At 55.8% G+C, this 17,101-nt stretch overlaps 1 protein-coding gene across 14 annotated transcripts in view; it reads left to right on the top strand.

Moving 5' to 3' along the window:
- Window positions 1-14,293, top strand: part of mast2 (microtubule associated serine/threonine kinase 2) — a 107,816-nt gene extending 93,523 nt beyond the window's left edge. For 7 of the 14 annotated variants that reach the window (XM_060067076.1, XM_060067081.1, XM_060067075.1 and 4 more), the window contains 19 exons: window positions 257-324; window positions 484-581; window positions 1,250-1,458; window positions 1,731-1,869; window positions 2,046-2,178; window positions 2,759-2,924; window positions 3,664-3,765; window positions 3,962-4,084; window positions 5,316-5,425; window positions 6,276-6,433; window positions 6,565-6,710; window positions 7,272-7,463; window positions 7,934-8,188; window positions 8,566-8,792; window positions 9,601-9,723; window positions 9,906-10,045; window positions 11,646-11,836; window positions 12,927-13,495; window positions 13,935-14,293. In XM_060067076.1, coding sequence (XP_059923059.1) covers window positions 257-324; window positions 484-581; window positions 1,250-1,458; window positions 1,731-1,869; window positions 2,046-2,178; window positions 2,759-2,924; window positions 3,664-3,765; window positions 3,962-4,084; window positions 5,316-5,425; window positions 6,276-6,433; window positions 6,565-6,710; window positions 7,272-7,463; window positions 7,934-8,188; window positions 8,566-8,792; window positions 9,601-9,723; window positions 9,906-10,045; window positions 11,646-11,836; window positions 12,927-13,495; window positions 13,935-14,153 — 3,368 coding nt within the window. In that variant the 3' untranslated portion in view covers window positions 14,154-14,293. Of the gene's footprint in view, window positions 1-256; window positions 329-483; window positions 582-1,249; window positions 1,459-1,730; window positions 1,870-2,045; window positions 2,179-2,758; window positions 2,925-3,663; window positions 3,766-3,961; window positions 4,085-5,315; window positions 5,426-6,275; window positions 6,434-6,564; window positions 6,711-7,271; window positions 7,464-7,933; window positions 8,189-8,565; window positions 8,793-9,600; window positions 9,724-9,905; window positions 10,046-11,645; window positions 11,837-12,926; window positions 13,496-13,934 lie in introns of all 14 variants that reach the window. The other 7 variants (XM_060067087.1, XM_060067078.1, XM_060067083.1 and 4 more) reach the window with 4 other exon arrangements.
- The last annotated feature ends 2,808 nt before the right edge of the window (window positions 14,294-17,101 follow it).

The raw sequence follows: 17,101 nt of genomic DNA, 5'->3' as shown, positions 1-17,101 counted from the left end.
CACATGATGCCCCCCGTCTACAGCGTACACATGATGCCCCCCGTCTACAGCGTACACATGATGCCCCCCGTCTACAGCGTAAACAGTCACCCCACCATCACAATACACAGTCACCCCACCCACAGAGTCACCCCAACCACACCGTCCACAGACGCAGGGCGATGCCCTCCTGCGTAGCGGGACCCCCGGTTGAATCCGAGGGGTCTTCCTCTGTGGTTTGGGCTGTGGGGTAACTCTTTCGTCTGTGGTCCTCTAGAAATGGCCCAGCTGAGCAGCTATGACAGTGGCCACCCAGACACCCCCGAGACCGACGATTCAGTAGATGTGAGTAAACGTATCGCCGATATGTTATCCATCCACGTTATCGCTGAACCTTATCCTTGAATCTAGGACCAAGTCCAAGGTACCTCCACCGACCACATCCCCTGCTTATGGGTGCACAGTGGGGTTGGATTCCTGTCTGAGGTCCGTTTTGTGTTTCAGGGCCGAGGCGGCACGGTCCCCGCCCCGCAGACCAAAACCAAACCGCCGCGCGAGGAAGACTTTGAGAACATCAAACTCATCAGCAACGGGGCCTATGGGTACGAGGCGCTGCTCTCACAGTCTGCTCTTCGTTTCTCCCTGTTGGTTTCATGTCTCTGTCCCTCCCTGCGACTGTAAGCTAGTTCAGAGCTCAGGGTTATGACCTCCGTTTGAAGCCCTGTCCACCACTCTGATGGTAACGCACTGTTCTGTATGTTGTATGTGTTCATAGGACTTAATTGTGTAGAATCTGCAGTAGCTAGCTGTCACTGTTGTATACGGGGAACGGGTTAGCCTAGCGATTGTTAGTGCTTGCACTTGGTTCTATGGCTCTATCTTTACTGTACCGACAGTGATATATTGTTTCACTTCTTATGACAAATATACTTATTGTCGCTTGGGATAAAAGCGTCTGCTAAATGGCCAAAATGTAAATTCTTGTTTCCGAGACTTTCATTTCCTTTGAGGCTTTTTGTTTTTTCGCCAGACCTTCCCTCATTTTATTTTTACATTTATAATGGAGATCCACAGATCTTCTTGTGGTTTATGACGGGGGTTCGGTACCCGGCGTAAAGGTTCCTACATCCCCTCATGCTCCTCACGGGGGGTTTGAACCTGCTGTAACGGACCCCCCCCCGTGCTCCCCACAGGGCGGTGTTCCTGGTTCTTGTGGTTTATTAAGGGGGGGTATGTACCTGCTGTGACGGACCCCCCGTGCTCCCCACAGGGCGGTGTTCCTGGTGCGCCACAAGGAGACGCGGCAGCGCTTCGCCATGAAGAAGATCAACAAGCAGAACCTGATCCTGAGGAACCAGATCCAGCAGGCCTTCGTGGAGCGAGACATCCTGACCTTTGCCGAGAACCCCTTCGTGGTGTCCATGTTCTGCTCCTTCGAGACCAGGAGGCACCTCTGCATGGTCATGGAGTACGTGGAGGGTAAGGCCCCCCCGCTGTCCTCCTGGTTGAGGAGGGTTTGGCTACTCCATCGCCGTCATGGCTGCTCGTATCTGCCCGCTGCAGGCTGTTCTTCTTCTTTTGCGTCATCATGGGATGATATGTACCGTGTGCCCTTTTACGATACAACCTTCTGTGTTATTCTGTTTTTCCCTGGCTCTCTCTCATGGTGTGTGTGTGTGTGTGTGTGTGTGTGTGTGTGTGTGTGTGTGTGTGTGTGTGTGTGTGTGTGTGTGTGTGTGTGTGCGCCCCAGGCGGGGACTGTGCCACTCTGCTGAAGAACATCGGCGCCCTCCCGGTGGACATGGCTCGCATGTACTTTGCGGAGACGGTCTTGGCCCTGGAGTACCTGCACAACTACGGCATCGTGCACAGAGACCTCAAACCCGACAAGTAAGAGCATGCACCCAGATGAGTGTAAATACATGATGTATTGTACTAGTGTCTCTCTTTGTATTTTGTGTTCATAGGTCGAACCTAAATCTGTTCCCTTACGTATTTCTATGAATATATCAAAGATTCCAAACTATGGATGTGTGTTTCATACTGAGCCCTCTGTGTTCCCGTAGCCTTCTGATCACGTCCATGGGCCACATTAAGCTGACCGACTTTGGTCTGTCTAAGATCGGTCTGATGAGCCTCACCACTAACCTGTATGAAGGCCACATCGAGAAGGACACCAGAGAGTTCCTGGACAAACAGGTCAGCCTCACATCACTTCTCCATACACCTGGAGATCTCCTTTCCCCTGACTGTGAAGAGACGTGGTGTTAGTGTATAAAAGAAGATGCCTTTATGTCCACCTTGTTGTAGCAAGATGTTTCAGGGTGTTAGTGGCATCTCTTCTGGCCATGTGACACCGTAAGCTCCAAGCCAGCAACCAAGAGCATCTCTGCTTGTGGTCGCCCAGCTCCGAACCTCATGATTAAATGCATCTTCATAAGATCAGCGGGGAGACCACTGTGTCCGCCGTGTGTGTGTGCGAAAACAAAGATGTTTAAAGATGTTTCAAAATCATTTGAATTAACCTCTGCAAAATGGTTGAACTATCACAGCCAATTGAAAATGTTTTTGGCTTCACCGGGTGTAATCCTTTTATATTCGTGTCAGGATGTTGGAAACAAAACTGAAAACTGCATGCTTCCACATCAATCAACCAGTGTACGGTCTCTTAGTATCCACACAGATTTGGGCAAATCTTTGCAAATTTGGGCAAATGTTTGAAGCTGCAGCCTTGTTGTGAAGTCTGTGCCTGACGGGGTGCCGTGGCTCTGCTCCCCAGGTGTGCGGCACGCCGGAGTACATCGCCCCAGAGGTCATCCTGAGGCAGGGCTACGGCAAGCCCGTGGACTGGTGGGCCATGGGGGTCATCCTGTACGAGTTCCTGGTGGGCTGCGCCCCCTTCTTCGGGGACACCCCGGAGGAGCTGTTTGGACAGGTCATCAGCGGTAAGCCGGCCCCACACACACCACAGGGAGGGGGCGGGGCCTTGGGCGGGGGGCGGGGCCTATTCAATTTGGTATTTCTTTGTGATATGCTGCCTCGCCAACACTTGCCAGGTAAAAATTTGCAGAAACAATGTCAGCAAAGAAAGGGCCGGTGCTTCCGTCCGTTCATTGTTCTACGCTTACAGTGTTGTATTCAATAAAAGATCTTTAGCTAGATAAATAGCAGTGTGTCCCTCCCTGCTGATAGTGCTGTCTTATCTCTGGTTCTGTTCTGTAAGTGAGACGTTCTGAGGGCAGAAGAGAGCAGCAGAACAGAGAGATGATCTGATCGTTAAAAGCAAAGCGGGCTGCCTGATGCACACGGCCATGAGACTCGAGGGGAAACCCGTTAGCATCTTCCCTTCACAGATGGTTTATGCTTTGATTTCTCTCTGATGAAAGTGGAAATCGATGTCCACAAACCCTGCATTGATTTCATACATCTTATGTGCACGTGTCTTCCTGTACATATCTATGCACCATGAGTTTCCCTGGGCGTCCTTGAGTGATGCGTGTCCTAGGGTTACCCTGTAAATAACTGAGCGGGTCGTATCGTCTCTCAGACCTCAGTTATTGTCTTCTGGATCAATACGGAGAGCATACAATAAAAACAGCAGGCTGAGATCAACAGGAATAAGGGCCTTATTTCCCAGAGGAGCTGCTGAACTGAGGCGTCCTTTCTCCTCTGTCGGGGTTCTAGACGAGATCATCTGGCCTGAGGACGACGAGGCCCTACCCCTGGAGGCCCAGGACCTGATCTGCAAGCTGCTGAGGCAGAACCCCCTGGAGCGGCTTGGCACAGGTCACCCCCACACACACACACACACACACACACACACACACACACACACACACACACACACACACACACACACACACACACACACACACACACACACACAGGTCACCCCCACACAGACACACAGCCAGCGACCATCGGGTCGGCATCCACACCAAACGAGACCCGATGTTCACTAAACCCTGCTTCCTGTGCACAGGGAGTGCATACGAGGTGAAGCAGCACGGCTTCTTCACGGAGCTGGACTGGAACGGCCTGCTGAGGCAGAAGGCCGAGTTCATCCCTCAGCTGGAGTCGGAGGACGACACCAGCTACTTCGACAGTACGTTGCTCCTCTTCCTCCGTCTCCAGGGTCTCTCCGGTCCTTTGCTCATCCTTTCTCCACTACTGGGCAGTGAGCCGTTGACCTCTGTTCAGTGAACGGTTGACCTCTGTTCAGTGAACCGTTGACCTCTGGGCAGTGAGCCGTTGACCTCTGTTCAGTGAACGGTTGACCTCTGTTCAGTGAACGGATGACCTCTGTTCAGTGAACCGTTGACCTCTGTTCAGTGAACGGTTGACCTCTGTTCAGTGAACGGATGACCTCTGTTCAGTGAACCGTTGACCTCTGTTCAGTGAACGGTTGACCTCTGTTCAGTGAACCGTTGACCTCTGTTCAGTGAACGGTTGACCTCTGGGCAGTGAGCCGTTGACCTCTGTTCAGTGAACGGTTGACCTCTGTTCAGTGAACGGTTGACCTCTGTTCAGTGAACGGTTGACCTCTGTTCAGTGAACGGTTGACCTCTGGGCAGTGAACGGTTGACCTCTGTTCAGTGAACGGATGACCTCTGTTCAGTGAACGGATGACCTCTGTTCAGTGAACGGTTGACCTCTGTTCAGTGAACGGTTGACCTCTGGGCAGTGAACGGTTGACCTCTGTTCAGTGAACGGTTGACCTCTGTTCAGTGAACGGTTGACCTCTGTTCAGTGAACGGATGACCTCTGTTCAGTGAACGGTTGACCTCTGTTCAGTGAACGGTTGACCTCTGTTCAGTGAACGGTTGGTTCAGTGAACGGTTGGTTCAGTGAACGGTTGACCTCTGTTCAGTGAACGGATGACCTCTGTTCAGTGAACGGATGACCTCTGTTCAGTGAACGGTTGACCTCTGTTCAGTGAACCCTTGACCTCTGTTCAGTGAACCGTTGACCTCTGTTCAGTGAACCGTTGACCTCTGAGTTCTTCCCCTCCTGTCTCCTGGCCTGTTGGACTGGGCTTTGTAGAGGTGACTCTAGCCAACGCTCGCACAATGCAAGCAAACACATAATGAAATATGCATGGGGACATTTCCTTTAGGGATCTTAGGAGGTTTAATTTCTTGTGTAACTAGATTATCAGCAGCTCAACTAATCAAAGAGATCGTTAGGAGAGCTCAATGGAAGATAGTCATGTGCCCGGTCGATTTACAAAATCGATGCTCCAGGGAGATTACTCTTGACATGCTGAAGGTCACCATTTTGTAAACAACTGTGTGTGTGTGTGTGTGTGTGTGTGTGTGTGTGTGTGTGTGTGGCAGCTCGCTCCGACCGCTACCACCACCTGGACTCTGAGGATGAGGACGACACCAACGACGAGGAGCACGTGGAGATCCGCCAGTTCTCCTCCTGCTCCCCCCGCTTCAGCAAGGTACACACACACACACAGGCACGTGCGCGCACACGCACATCATACAGCGCGCAGTGCAGGGGTCCCCCTGGGCACCTAGCCCGTTTCCTGCTGGTTTTGGTGCATGCGTCTCAAACCACAGTGTGTAGTTACCTCACTAACACCCGAGCCTGTCCTACCATGAGGAAAGGGTTCTACTGAAGGAGAACCTTTAGGCAAGTTGAGAGAGAAAGTGAGTGGTAGAGAGCAGGACCTCAGCACAACCCTCCCTCTGTGTCTCTTCACCGTTGAGAAGCGTTGCATTTCACTCAACTTTGATAGACTGGCGTTAATAATTCTCCAAACGTATCCGGGAAGAGATTCCCTGATTAGTCAGACACTAGAGCCTACGGATGGCTCTGGTCATTCTAACAAGGTCCACTCAAATGGCATCTCTTGATTCTTAGCACCTTTAAACCAACAGACTCTTGTCTGGGTGGTTCAGCTCTTTCTGATGACCTCTGGGATTAGATTAGATTATATTAGAATCATATTTATTGTCATTAGGAAGTAACAGGTTACAGTGCAACACAATGTAGGTGGGTCTAACCAGAGTGAAAACATCAGTTTGAGCAACATGCATCTATAAATACAAGTACAGTTAATATCTGTGCAGCAAATAGTTAATTACAGCAGTTCTAATTACAGTAAAGGGCAGCAGAGGTCATCAAACAGATGACCTGTGTGGTGACCTCTGACCCCTGTGATGACCCTTGTGGTGACCCCTGACCCCTGTGATGACCCTTGCGGTGACCCCTGACCCCTGTGATGACCCGTGCGTTGACCTCTGACCCTTGTGGTGACCTCTGACCCGTGCGTTGACCCCCTGCAGGTGTACAGCAGCATGGAGCGCCTCTCCCTCCACGAGGAGAAGCGGACCCCCCCGGCCAACAAGCGCAGCCTCAGCGAGGAGGGGGGGCAGCGGGCGGACAGCCTCGGCGGCCTGAAGCCCCGGGACCACCGGGCCTGGCTGGTGGGCTCGCCGGAGATGTGAGTGTTGCCGTGGTTACCCTGAGCGGGAGGTCCCCCCGCCGTGGGACAGGAGAGATGAGCCAGAGCCAGAACAGAGCCCCGGTTGGTTGCTGACGGAGTCTGTTTGTGTCCCCCCCCCCCCCACCCAGCCTGAGGAAGCGTCTGTCGGTGTCGGAGTCGTCCCACACGGAGAGTGACTCCAGCCCCCCCCTCACCGTGCGTCGCCGCTGCTGCTCGGCCATCATCGAGATGCCGCGCTTCGCCATCTCCTCCGAGGAGGAGGGGCTCGCTCCAGGTACAGCCGCACAGCCTCAGGGTCACATGACAGGTCACATGACCCAGGGGTCCTGTCTGTAGAACCTCAGGGTCACATGACAGGTCACATGACCCAGGGGTCCTGTCTGTAGAACCTCAGGGTCACATGACCCAGGGGTCCTGTCTGTAGAACCTCAGGGTCACATGACCCAGGGGTCCTGTCTGTAGAACCTCAGGGTCACATGACCCAGGGGTTCTGTCTGTAGCACCTCTAGGGTCACATGACAGCCCTGTACCCAGGCGTTGTGTCTCTACTAAGGAAGGGACTGTGGAGATATGATATGTATTGCAGTTATGGACATCTTTCGATTCGGTACATCTTTCAATTAACCTTTTGAATTTGAAGTTTTTGCATACAACCTGTACAACAGAGTGTTGTTGATGCGTCTCATCTAGGCGTCTACAGGCACCGTTCATTTCTCGTACATTCCAGTTTCTTGCCTCAAATGCGCCGTTGGGTTTGCTCTGTGTCAGGAGGCTGGAGGCCGGCTCTAACTCTGCCGTCTGTTTGGTGTTGTGTGTGTGTGCTGGGTTGGCCCAGCAGGCCCAGCCGGCTGCCGCAAGAGCCCCAGCATGCTGGGGGTGAGGGGGGCGCGCAGTGAGGAGCTGCCCACCTCCATCCCGGAGCTGCCCGTTGAGAGGGAGCTGAAGCTGGAGGACACGCCCGCCACCGCCAGCTCCAGCTCCAGCGCCAGCTCCAGCGCCAGCCAGCTCAGCAGGGCCGCCGGCACACGTCAGTCCAACAAACACGCTCCCACAACTACACACCTGGCATGGAACACCTGGACACGCATTCCCAGAGCACAAGAAGTAGAAGTAGTACAAATATGAGGAACCAAATGTATACTCAAGGAATACAATTGTTGACATAGGGTGAACAACTGGACTCAAGTAAAACTATGTTACTGGAAAGCTTAACTGTCATTAGGGTGTCAAACATCTCTCTTTCTCCTGTGTGTGTGTGTGTGTGTGTGTGTGTGTGTGTGTGTGTGTGTGTGTGTGTGTGTGTGTGTGTGTGTGTGTGTGTGTGTCTTTGTGTGTGTGTGTCTTTGTGTGTGTGTGTCTTTGTGTGTGTGTGTGTGTGTGTGTGTGTGTGTGTCTGTGTGTGTGTCTTTGTGTGTGTGTGTGTGTGTGTCTCTCTGTGTGTGTGTGTGTGTGTGTGTGTCTTTGTGTGTGTGTGTGTCTGTGTATGCGCGCGTGCAGCTGGTAGTCTGGGCGGTGTGAGCGAGCGAGCCGCTGGCGGTAGCGGCGTCCCGGACAGTGGCCCCGCCTCCAGCGTCCCGGACAGTAGCCCCGCCTCCACGCCGAAGGCCATCAGCGACCTGGCGGCGCGCCGCGCGCGCCACCGCCTGCTCTCCGGGGACGCGGACAAACACGCCGCGCTGCCCGCCGCCCGACCCATCAACAAGGTCATCAAGTCGGCCTCGGCCACCGCCCTGTCCCTCATGATCCCCGCAGGTCAGTCGGGTCAGGGGTCACCGGGTCAGGGGTCACCAGGGTCAGGGGTCACCAGGGTCAGGGGTCACCGGGGTCACCAGGGTCAGGGGTCACCAGGGTCAGGGGTCACCAGGGTCAGGGGTCACAGGGGTCACCGGGTCAGGGGTCACCGGGGTCAGGGGTCTGATGGTAGCAGAGTATACATACATTCACTCGCAGATGGAAACACCGTTTTTATGAAGCCCCAAACTAAATCCAAATGATCTGCCATTCATTAATTAGTTAACATTCTGGCGTCAAGCCTCTGCCTAGCCTTGATGTTTTGCAGGAATACAAATGAAATAAACACGTAACATATGTGTGTTAATTCCAGCGTTGTATACCATTGCATTCCCTAGACCACCACGGAGCCTCGCCATTGGCTAGCCCAATGTCGCCCCACTCCTTGTCGTCCAATCCGTCGTCCCGGGACTCCTCTCCGAGCCGGGACATGTCCCCCGCCGTGGGCCCCGTGAAGCCGGCCATCATCATCCACCGAGCGGGCAAGAAGTACGGCTTCACCCTGAGAGCCATCCGGGTGTACATGGGAGACACAGACGTCTACACAGTGCACCACATGGTCTGGGTGAGTCTGGGCAACGCACCGGCCTCCACACACCGGCCTCCACACACCGGCCTCCACACACCGGCCTCAACGCACAGGCCTCAATACAGTGACCTAAACACACAGACACACTGGCCTCCACACACAGGCCTCAATACAGAGGTCTCATCATGGATGCTCTTCAGGATCTACTGACAGCCCTCTCTACTCTGACACGGTACTCACTGTTAAACCAAACAGTTATTAAATGTACCTAGCTTGGGCTGGGGCATCATCTTGTTGTTCAACCAAAGGAACTCACACCAGTAACCAAGAGGACGGAGTGACTCAAGAGCTGAGTTCTTGTTGTTGACACAAGATGGCAGTAAACAACTATTTACCCGAGTGGGTCACCTTCTCTTGGAGGCTGTTCCTCTTACCTTTCCTCTTTCTATCGATCGCTAAATGCCATTTGTTTCCCCTCTTCTCTTCCATTACCTCTGTCTCTGTCTCTGTCTCTCTCTCTGTCTGTCTCTGTCTCTCTCTGTGTCTCTGTCTCTGTCTCTCTCTCTCTCTCTGTCTGTGTCTCTCTCTCTCTCTCTCTCTCTCTCTCTCTCTCTGTCTCTGTCTCTGTCTCTCTCTCTGTCTCTGTCTCTCTCTGTGTCTCTCTCTCTCTCTCTCTCTCTCTCTCTCTCTCTCTCTCTCTGTCTCTCTGTCTCTGTCTGTCTGTCTCTCTCTCTGTCTCTGTCTCTGCTCTCTCTCTCTCTCTCTCTCTCTCTCTCTCTCTCTCTCTCTCTCTCTCTCTCTCTCTCTCTCTCTCTCTCTCTCTCTCTCTCTCTCTCTCTCTCAGCATGTGGAGGCCAAGGGTCCGGCCCATGATGCCGGCCTGAGGGAGGGGGATCTGATCACCCACGTCAACGGAGAGCCGGTCCATGGCCTGGTGCACACGGAGGTGGTGGAGATCATCCTCAAGGTGGGAGGAAGCTCACGCACATACACACACATTGAGATGCACATGTGACCTTATATGGGTTATCCTAGTAGATGGAAGCAATAACTTTATTTAAGTTATGAAGGTTGGAAGATGTAATCAACACACATCACACACAGAAACACACACACGCGTGTCTAAGCTGTTGTGTGTGTGTCCCTCAGAGCGGCGCCATAGTATCCATCTCGGCCACGCCCTTCGAGAACACGTCCATCAAGGTGGGCCCCGCCCGCAAGGTCGGCAGCAAGTCCAAGATGGCGCGGCGCAACAAGAAGAGCAAGACCAAAGAGCAGGGCCAGGACAGGTGAGTCCTCACTGACACCTGGTACCTACAGTAGAGCAGGACAGGTGAGTCCTCACTGACACCTGGTACCTACAGTAGAGCAGGACAGGTGAGTCCTCACTGACACCTGGTACCTACAGTAGAGCAGGACAGGTGAGTCCTCACTGACACCTGGTACCTACAGTAGAGCAGGACAGGTGAGTCCTCACTGACACCTGGTACCTACAGTAGAGCAGGACAGGTGAGTCCTCACTGACACCTGGTACCTACAGTAGAGCAGGACAGGTGAGTCCTCACTAACACCTGGTACCTACAGTAGAGCAGGACAGGTGAGTCCTCACTGACACCTGGTAACTACAGTAGAGCAGGACAGGTGAGTCCTCACTAACACCTGGTACCTACAGTAGAGCAGGACAGGTGAGTCCTCACTAACACCTGGTAACTACAGTAGAGCAGGACAGGTGAGTCCTCACTAACACCTGGTAACTACAGTAGAGCAGGACAGGTGAGTCCTCACTAACACCTGGTAACTACAGTAGAGCAGGACAGGTGAGTCCTCACTAACACCTGGTAACTACAGTAGAGCAGGACAGGTGAGTCCTCACTGACACCTGGTACCTACAGTAGAGCAGGACAGGTGAGTCCTCACTAACACCTGGTAACTACAGTAGAGCAGGACAGGTGAGTCCTCACTGACACCTGGTAACTACAGTAGAGCAGGACAGGTGAGTCCTCACTAACACCTGGTAACTACAGTAGAGCAGGACAGGTGAGTCCTCACTGACACCTGGTAACTACAGTAGAGCAGGACAGGTGAGTCCTCACTGACACCTGGTACCTACAGTAGAGCAGGACAGGTGAGTCCTCACTGACACCTGGTAACTACAGTAGAGCAGGACAGGTGAGTCCTCACTAACACCTGGTAACTACAGTAGAGCAGGACAGGTGAGTCCTCACTGACACCTGGTAACTACAGTAGAGCAGGACAGGTGAGTCCTCACTAACACCTGGTAACTACAGTAGAGCAGGACAGGTGAGTCCTCACTGACACCTGGTAACTACAGTAGAGCAGGACAGGTGAGTCCTCACTGACACCTGGTACCTACAGTAGAGCAGGACAGGTGAGTCCTCACTGACACCTGGTAACTACAGTAGAGCAGGACAGGTGAGTCCTCACTGACACCTGGTACCTACAGTAGAGCAGGACAGGTGAGTCCTCACTAACACCTGGTAACTACAGTAGAGCAGGACAGGTGAGTCCTCACTGACACCTGGTAACTACAGTAGAGCAGGACAGGTGAGTCCTCACTAACACCTGGTAACTACAGTAGAGCAGGACAGGTGAGTCCTCACTGACACCTGGTAACTACAGTAGAGCAGGACAGGTGAGGGAGCCACATTCTGAAACACACATCACGATAAACGTCCCACCTGTTACTGTCAGACAAGAGGGATTACCCCGAACCAATCAGGGAGGAGATGCCCTGATGCGTCAGAACCAAGCCGGCCTCGTACAGAAGCAGAGAGTCACTGCCTGCCTGTCACTGCGAGCTGACGGATGTCTCTAACCGTCCTCCCTCCCCTTGACCCCGCTGCGTCGTGACCCCCTCTGTCCCCCCAGCAGTAAGAAGAGGACCTCTCTGTTCCGGAAGATCACCAAGCAGGCGTCCCTGCTGCACACCAGCCGCAGCCTGTCCTCCCTCAACCGCTCCCTGTCCTCGGGGGAGAGCGGCTCGGCCTCCCCCACCCACAACCTGTCCCCCCGCAGCCCCACCCAGGGCTACCGCTCCACCCCCGACTCCACCCACTCTGGTGAGCACACCCCCACCCACCTGCCCTCAGGTAGCAATGAACTGCTGCTGGGATTCATCCACTCAGTGAAGAATGAACTGATGAATGACACGGTGAAGAATGAACTGATGAATCACATGGTGAAGAATGAACTGATGAATGACATGGTGAAGAATGAACTGATGAATGACATGGTGAAGAATGAACTGATGAATCACATGGTGAAGAGTGAACTGATGAATCACATGGTGAAGAGTGAACTGATGAATGACATGGTGAAGAATGAACTGATGAATCACATGGTGAAGAGTGAACTGATGAATGACATGGTGAAGAATGAACTGATGAATCACGTGGTGAAGAGTGAACTGATGAATCACATGGTGAAGAATGAACTGATGAATGACATGGTGAAGAGTGAACTGATGAATGACATGGTGAAGAATGAACTGATGAATCACGTGGTGAAGAATGAACTGATGAATCACGTGGTGAAGAATGAACTGATGAATGACATGGTGAAGAGTGAACTGATGAATGACATGGTGAAGAATGAACTGATGAATCACGTGGTGAAGAATGAACTGATGAATCACATGGTGAAGAGTGAACTGATGAATCACATGGTGAAGAATGAACTGATGAATCACATGGTGAAGAATGAACTGATGAATCACGTGGTGAAGAATGAACTGATGAATCACATGGTGAAGAATGAACTGATGAATCACATGGTGAAGAATGAACTGATGAATCACATGGTGAAGAATGAACTGATGAATCACATGGTGAAGAATGAACTGATGAATCACGTGGTGAAGAATGAACTGATGAATCACATGGTGAAGAATGAACTGATGATCACATGGTGAAGAATGAACTGATGAATCACGTGGTGAAGAATGAACTGATGAATCACATGGTGAAGAATGAACTGATGAATCACATGGTGATGGACACTGACTGCTGTCGGTTTTACTGTGTGTGTGTGTGTGTGTGTGTGTGTGTGTGTGTGTGTGTGTGTGTGTGTGTGTGTGTGTGTGTGTGTGTGTGTGTGTGTGTGTGTGTGTGTGTGTGTGTGTGTGTGTGTGTGTGTGTCTCTCTCCTCCAGTGGGCGGTAACTCGTCCCAGAGCAGCTCTCCCAGCTCCAGCGTCCCCAACTCCCCGGCCAGCTCGGGCCACATCCGTCCCAGCTCGCTGCACGGCCTGGCCCCCAAGCTGCAGCGGCAGTACCGCTCGCCCCGCCGCAAGTCTGCCGGCAACATCCCCCTGTCGCCGCTGGCCCGCACGCCCTCGCCGCCGCCCCAGAGCTCCTCCCCACAGCGCTCGCCCTCGCCCTCCCACCCGCTGGGCCAGTCCTTCCCCGTCAAGCTGCACTCCTCCCCGCCGCTGGCCCGCCAGATCTCCCGGCCGAAGAGCGGAGAGCCCCCGCGGTCGCCCCTCCTGAAGAGGGTGCAGTCGGCCGAGAAGCTGGCCTCCTCGCTGGCCTCCTCGCTGGCCTCCTCGCTGGCCTCCTCGCTGTCCTCCTCGCCCTCCTCCTGCTCCGCCCCCGGGGGGGTAGGGGGGGCGGCGGGGGAGAAGAAGGGCGGCGGTGGCGGCCGGAAGCACAGCCTGGAGCTCTGCCACTCGGACTTCAAGAAGGAGCTGCTGCAGAGAGAGCCCGGCCTGCAGAGCCTGCAGGTAGGGGGGGGGGGGGGGGGGGCACGGGGGTAGGATCAGGTAGGGGGGGGGGGGGGTAGGATCAGGGAGGGGGGGGGGAACGGGGGTAGGATCAGGGAGGGGGGGGGGGGGGGGGTAGGATCAGGGAGGGGGGGGGGGGGGGTAGGATCAGATACTTTAAAGGGGACCTATCACACCACCAGGTGCGAGTGTGATTCGCCTTACAAGCCGTTTGGAAAACCTTCCCCGTATGACATCACTAGGGGGCGGTGTCCTCCTAGATGTGTGCTGATAGATCATCTAGATCAGATTTTCCAAACGGCTTGTAAGGCGAATCACACTCGCATCTGTGGTGTGGTAGGCCCCTTTAAGGTTGTGATGTGTTGTGTTGTGATGTGTGTTGCTGAGCGTGTTGTGCTGTGTGTTGCTGAGCGTGTTGTGATGTGTGTTGCCCCCCCAGGAGTCTCCCAGCGAGGGGGGGGCTGTGCCCTGCGGGCCGCGGCGTGGAGCAGGGCAGCCTGCAGAAGCACCCCAGGGGCCGCCACGAGGGGGAGGGCCCCGGCCCCCCGGGCCGCTGGGCCTGGCCCCCCCCCGGGCCGCTGGGCCTGGCCCCCCCCGGGCCGCTGGGCCTGGCCCCCCCCCGGGCCGCTGGGCCTGGCCCCCGGGAAGAGCAAGCTGAAGGACAAGCTGTCGGCCATCCGGCAGGACCGCGCCGGGCGCCGCGAGGCGCTGCAGAAGCAGGACGCCATCCACGAGGTGGACTCCTCGGAGGACGACACCGACGACGGCTCCGAGGACAGCCAGGACGGGCGGCGCCGGCCCCCCAGCCCCCCGCTGCTGCGGCCCGCCACGGTGCGCAGCGGGCCGGGGGGCACGCTGCCCTCCCTCTGCCTGGCCCCCTCCCACCTCCCCCCGCCGGGCCGGCCCACCCGCTCCGTCACGCCGCCCTCTGTCTGCGAGGGCCCGGGGGCCGGCCGGGGGGGGCCGCAGGGCGGGGCCCGGGACCCCCCCCCCTTCTCCACCCCGGCAGTGCCTTCATCTCGGTCGCCAAGGACCCCTTCCTGAAGCCCGCCCCCCCGGGGGAGTGGAAGAGGCCCAGGGTGAAGGCCGCGCCCCCAGAGGACCGCCCCCCCGCCGCCCCCCCCTGCCCCTCCCCGGGGACCCCCAAAGAGAAGAAGGAGGCGGACAACCGGCGGCAGGCCCAGAGCATGGCTGCTGCTGCTGTGGCCGCCGCCGGGGCCCCGCCCCCCTCCGGGCCCCGCCCCCCGCCTCAGCCTCCCCCTCCACCCCCCCCGGGGGCCCAGCCCTCCCCAGACCGCCTCTCGGCCGCCCCCCCCAGACAATGTAAACCTGTTGAACCACTAGGGGGCGCGTCCCCGACCCCCCCACCGCGGGCGCCCCAGACCCCCCCCCCAGACAGACGGCCCCGGTCGGCCCCCGGCCTCGGGCGGGGGCCCTCACCAGGAGCCCCTCGAGGCGAGGCCTCTCAAAGCCGCCACTACCTGCGCCCCCACACGTGTTCGCGCCCTCAGTCGCCCCCCCAGGGCCACGGTGAGCCCCTCTACTGCCCCCGCAGCCCCCGAGAGACCGGGGGCCCCGGGCGCCCCCGCCGCCACGCAACACGACAAAACCACCAGCAAGAGGACATAGCAGCGGCCGCAGGCCCGCAGACACGCCCCCAGAGAGACAGACCCCTCCCACACGACACCACCTGACTGTACACCGTCCAATCACAGCGGAGACGGACAGAAACGTAGCGAGCCAGCGTAGCCTCCGGGGGCAGCAGACACGGGGGTAGTTGTTCCGTCCCCGTTGTGCTGTTCCTGTGGGTGTCGTGGCCGCGGTCTTGGCGTCCTGAATCTGGTTTCTGCGTTCGTTATCTCGAGGATTTGTGTCGTGTAAAGGTCGTCTGTCCACTGTGTTGATCGATGTGTGGGGCTAGAAATAAAGAGTTGAGCGTCCCCGTCAGCCTTCACTCCAGGAGCCACACTCACCCTCTGATTGTCTTTCTGTGTATGCTGCCTCATTGCCTTTCAACTTGAAGCTAGCCCGAACAGGTGGCGCCTTATTGACTCCCCCCCCCCCCCCCCCCCACGACCACAGAGTAAAGGGAGGGTCTCAGCAATAAGGCTCCTGTGTAGCGAGAAAGGCAGCATGTTGGTTTAATAAGGATGAACCCGCCTGACTGAACTCAGCACCTCAGCAACTCTCCCCCTCCCTCCCCCTGCCTCCCTCCCTTCCCCTGACTCCCTCCCCCCCTCCCTTCCCCTGACTCCCTCCCCCTGTCTCCCCCATCCTCCCTCCCAGTCCTCCCTCCCTCCTCTCCTCCCCCAGCCTCCCTCCCTCCCTCCTCCTGACTCCCTCCCTCCCTTTCTCCCTCTGTCTCCATTCCTCCCCCTCCTCCCCTTCCTCCCCCTGTCTCCCTTCCTCCCCCTGTCTCCCTGTCTCCCCCTCCCTCCCTCCCTCCCCCTGTCCCCCCTCCCTCCCTCCCTCCCCCTGTCCCCCCTCCCTCCCTCCCCCTGTCTCCCCCTCCCTCCCTCCCTCCCCCTGTCCCCCCCTCCCTCCCTCCCTCCCCCTGTCCCCCCCTCCCTCCCTCCCTCCCTCCCTCCCCCTGTCCCCCCCTCCCTCTCTCCTGGGGTGAGGGCAGCTGATTTAAAGTCATGTTTCCACGTCAACGATCAGTTCAACATTACAGAACAACTAGAGTGACTCCGGCTGAAGGACCTCCCTGATAGGACTGCCGGTGCCCGGTTCTGATCAGTCAGACCAGTAGGAAGGGGACAATGGAGCAATGGACCGCCCTTTTTATTCCTAGCCCTGAAGCTTGTTTAGTTTTGTGAGGAGCTGTGACTCGTTGTTTTACTTTGAGAACTGGACCAAGACGTGTGTTCTTTCTGTGTTGATGCCTCTTATCCTGTGAAGCTAGCAGACTACCTTGTTTATTCGCAAGTTTGAGAGAAAACATTGTGTGTGTGTGTGCGGGAGGGTTGGGTATGTGTATATATATATATATATATATATATATATATATATATATATATATATATATACATATATTTAATGTGCTCCATCAGTTTTCTATATTTCAGTTTGTGTGTGTGTTGCTCTGTAGGCGTCAGTATTTGGGGGGGGGGGGCAGGCTTTGCACACGTTCTTTATCCCTTAGTTTACCGTGTACCGTTACCATGGAACCCTGCACATGTGTGGACCAATGGCTGCACTCCAACACCACTATAGTCGCCTGCTCTCCTCGGGCCACTTTGCGTTTGTAATTAGCTCAAGTGGCAACGACCTCAACGACGCAGGTCAGACGAGGTCCTGGCTGGACCCTTCCCCTCCGTTGCCGTTGCGTGATCTCGTTATCTGTGGCTGCTCGCTGCGCTGTTGGGTCGCCATGTGTGGTCTGTACGTTGCTATGTTAGCCGCAGCTCACCTGACGGCGTCTCAGAGCTGTCTGGTCCGTGGGTGCACAGCGCTGCTGCCCCCGGCCCAGTCCTCCCAGTCCTCCCAGTCCTCCCAGTCCCGACCGTCTGACCCTCCCACCGACCGGTGCTCTCCCTCCTTGTTTACATGTTCGTTTCAGTGGAACTGGTCTCCTGTAGAGTCAAACCAACACACGGCCGTGTG

This window comes from Gadus macrocephalus, chromosome 12 (assembly GCF_031168955.1).
Source record: "Gadus macrocephalus chromosome 12, ASM3116895v1".
NCBI classification, from domain to species: Eukaryota; Metazoa; Chordata; class Actinopteri; order Gadiformes; family Gadidae; genus Gadus; species Gadus macrocephalus.
Note: the sequence above shows the minus strand (reverse complement) of the source record. Positions and strands in the feature narration are given on the sequence as shown.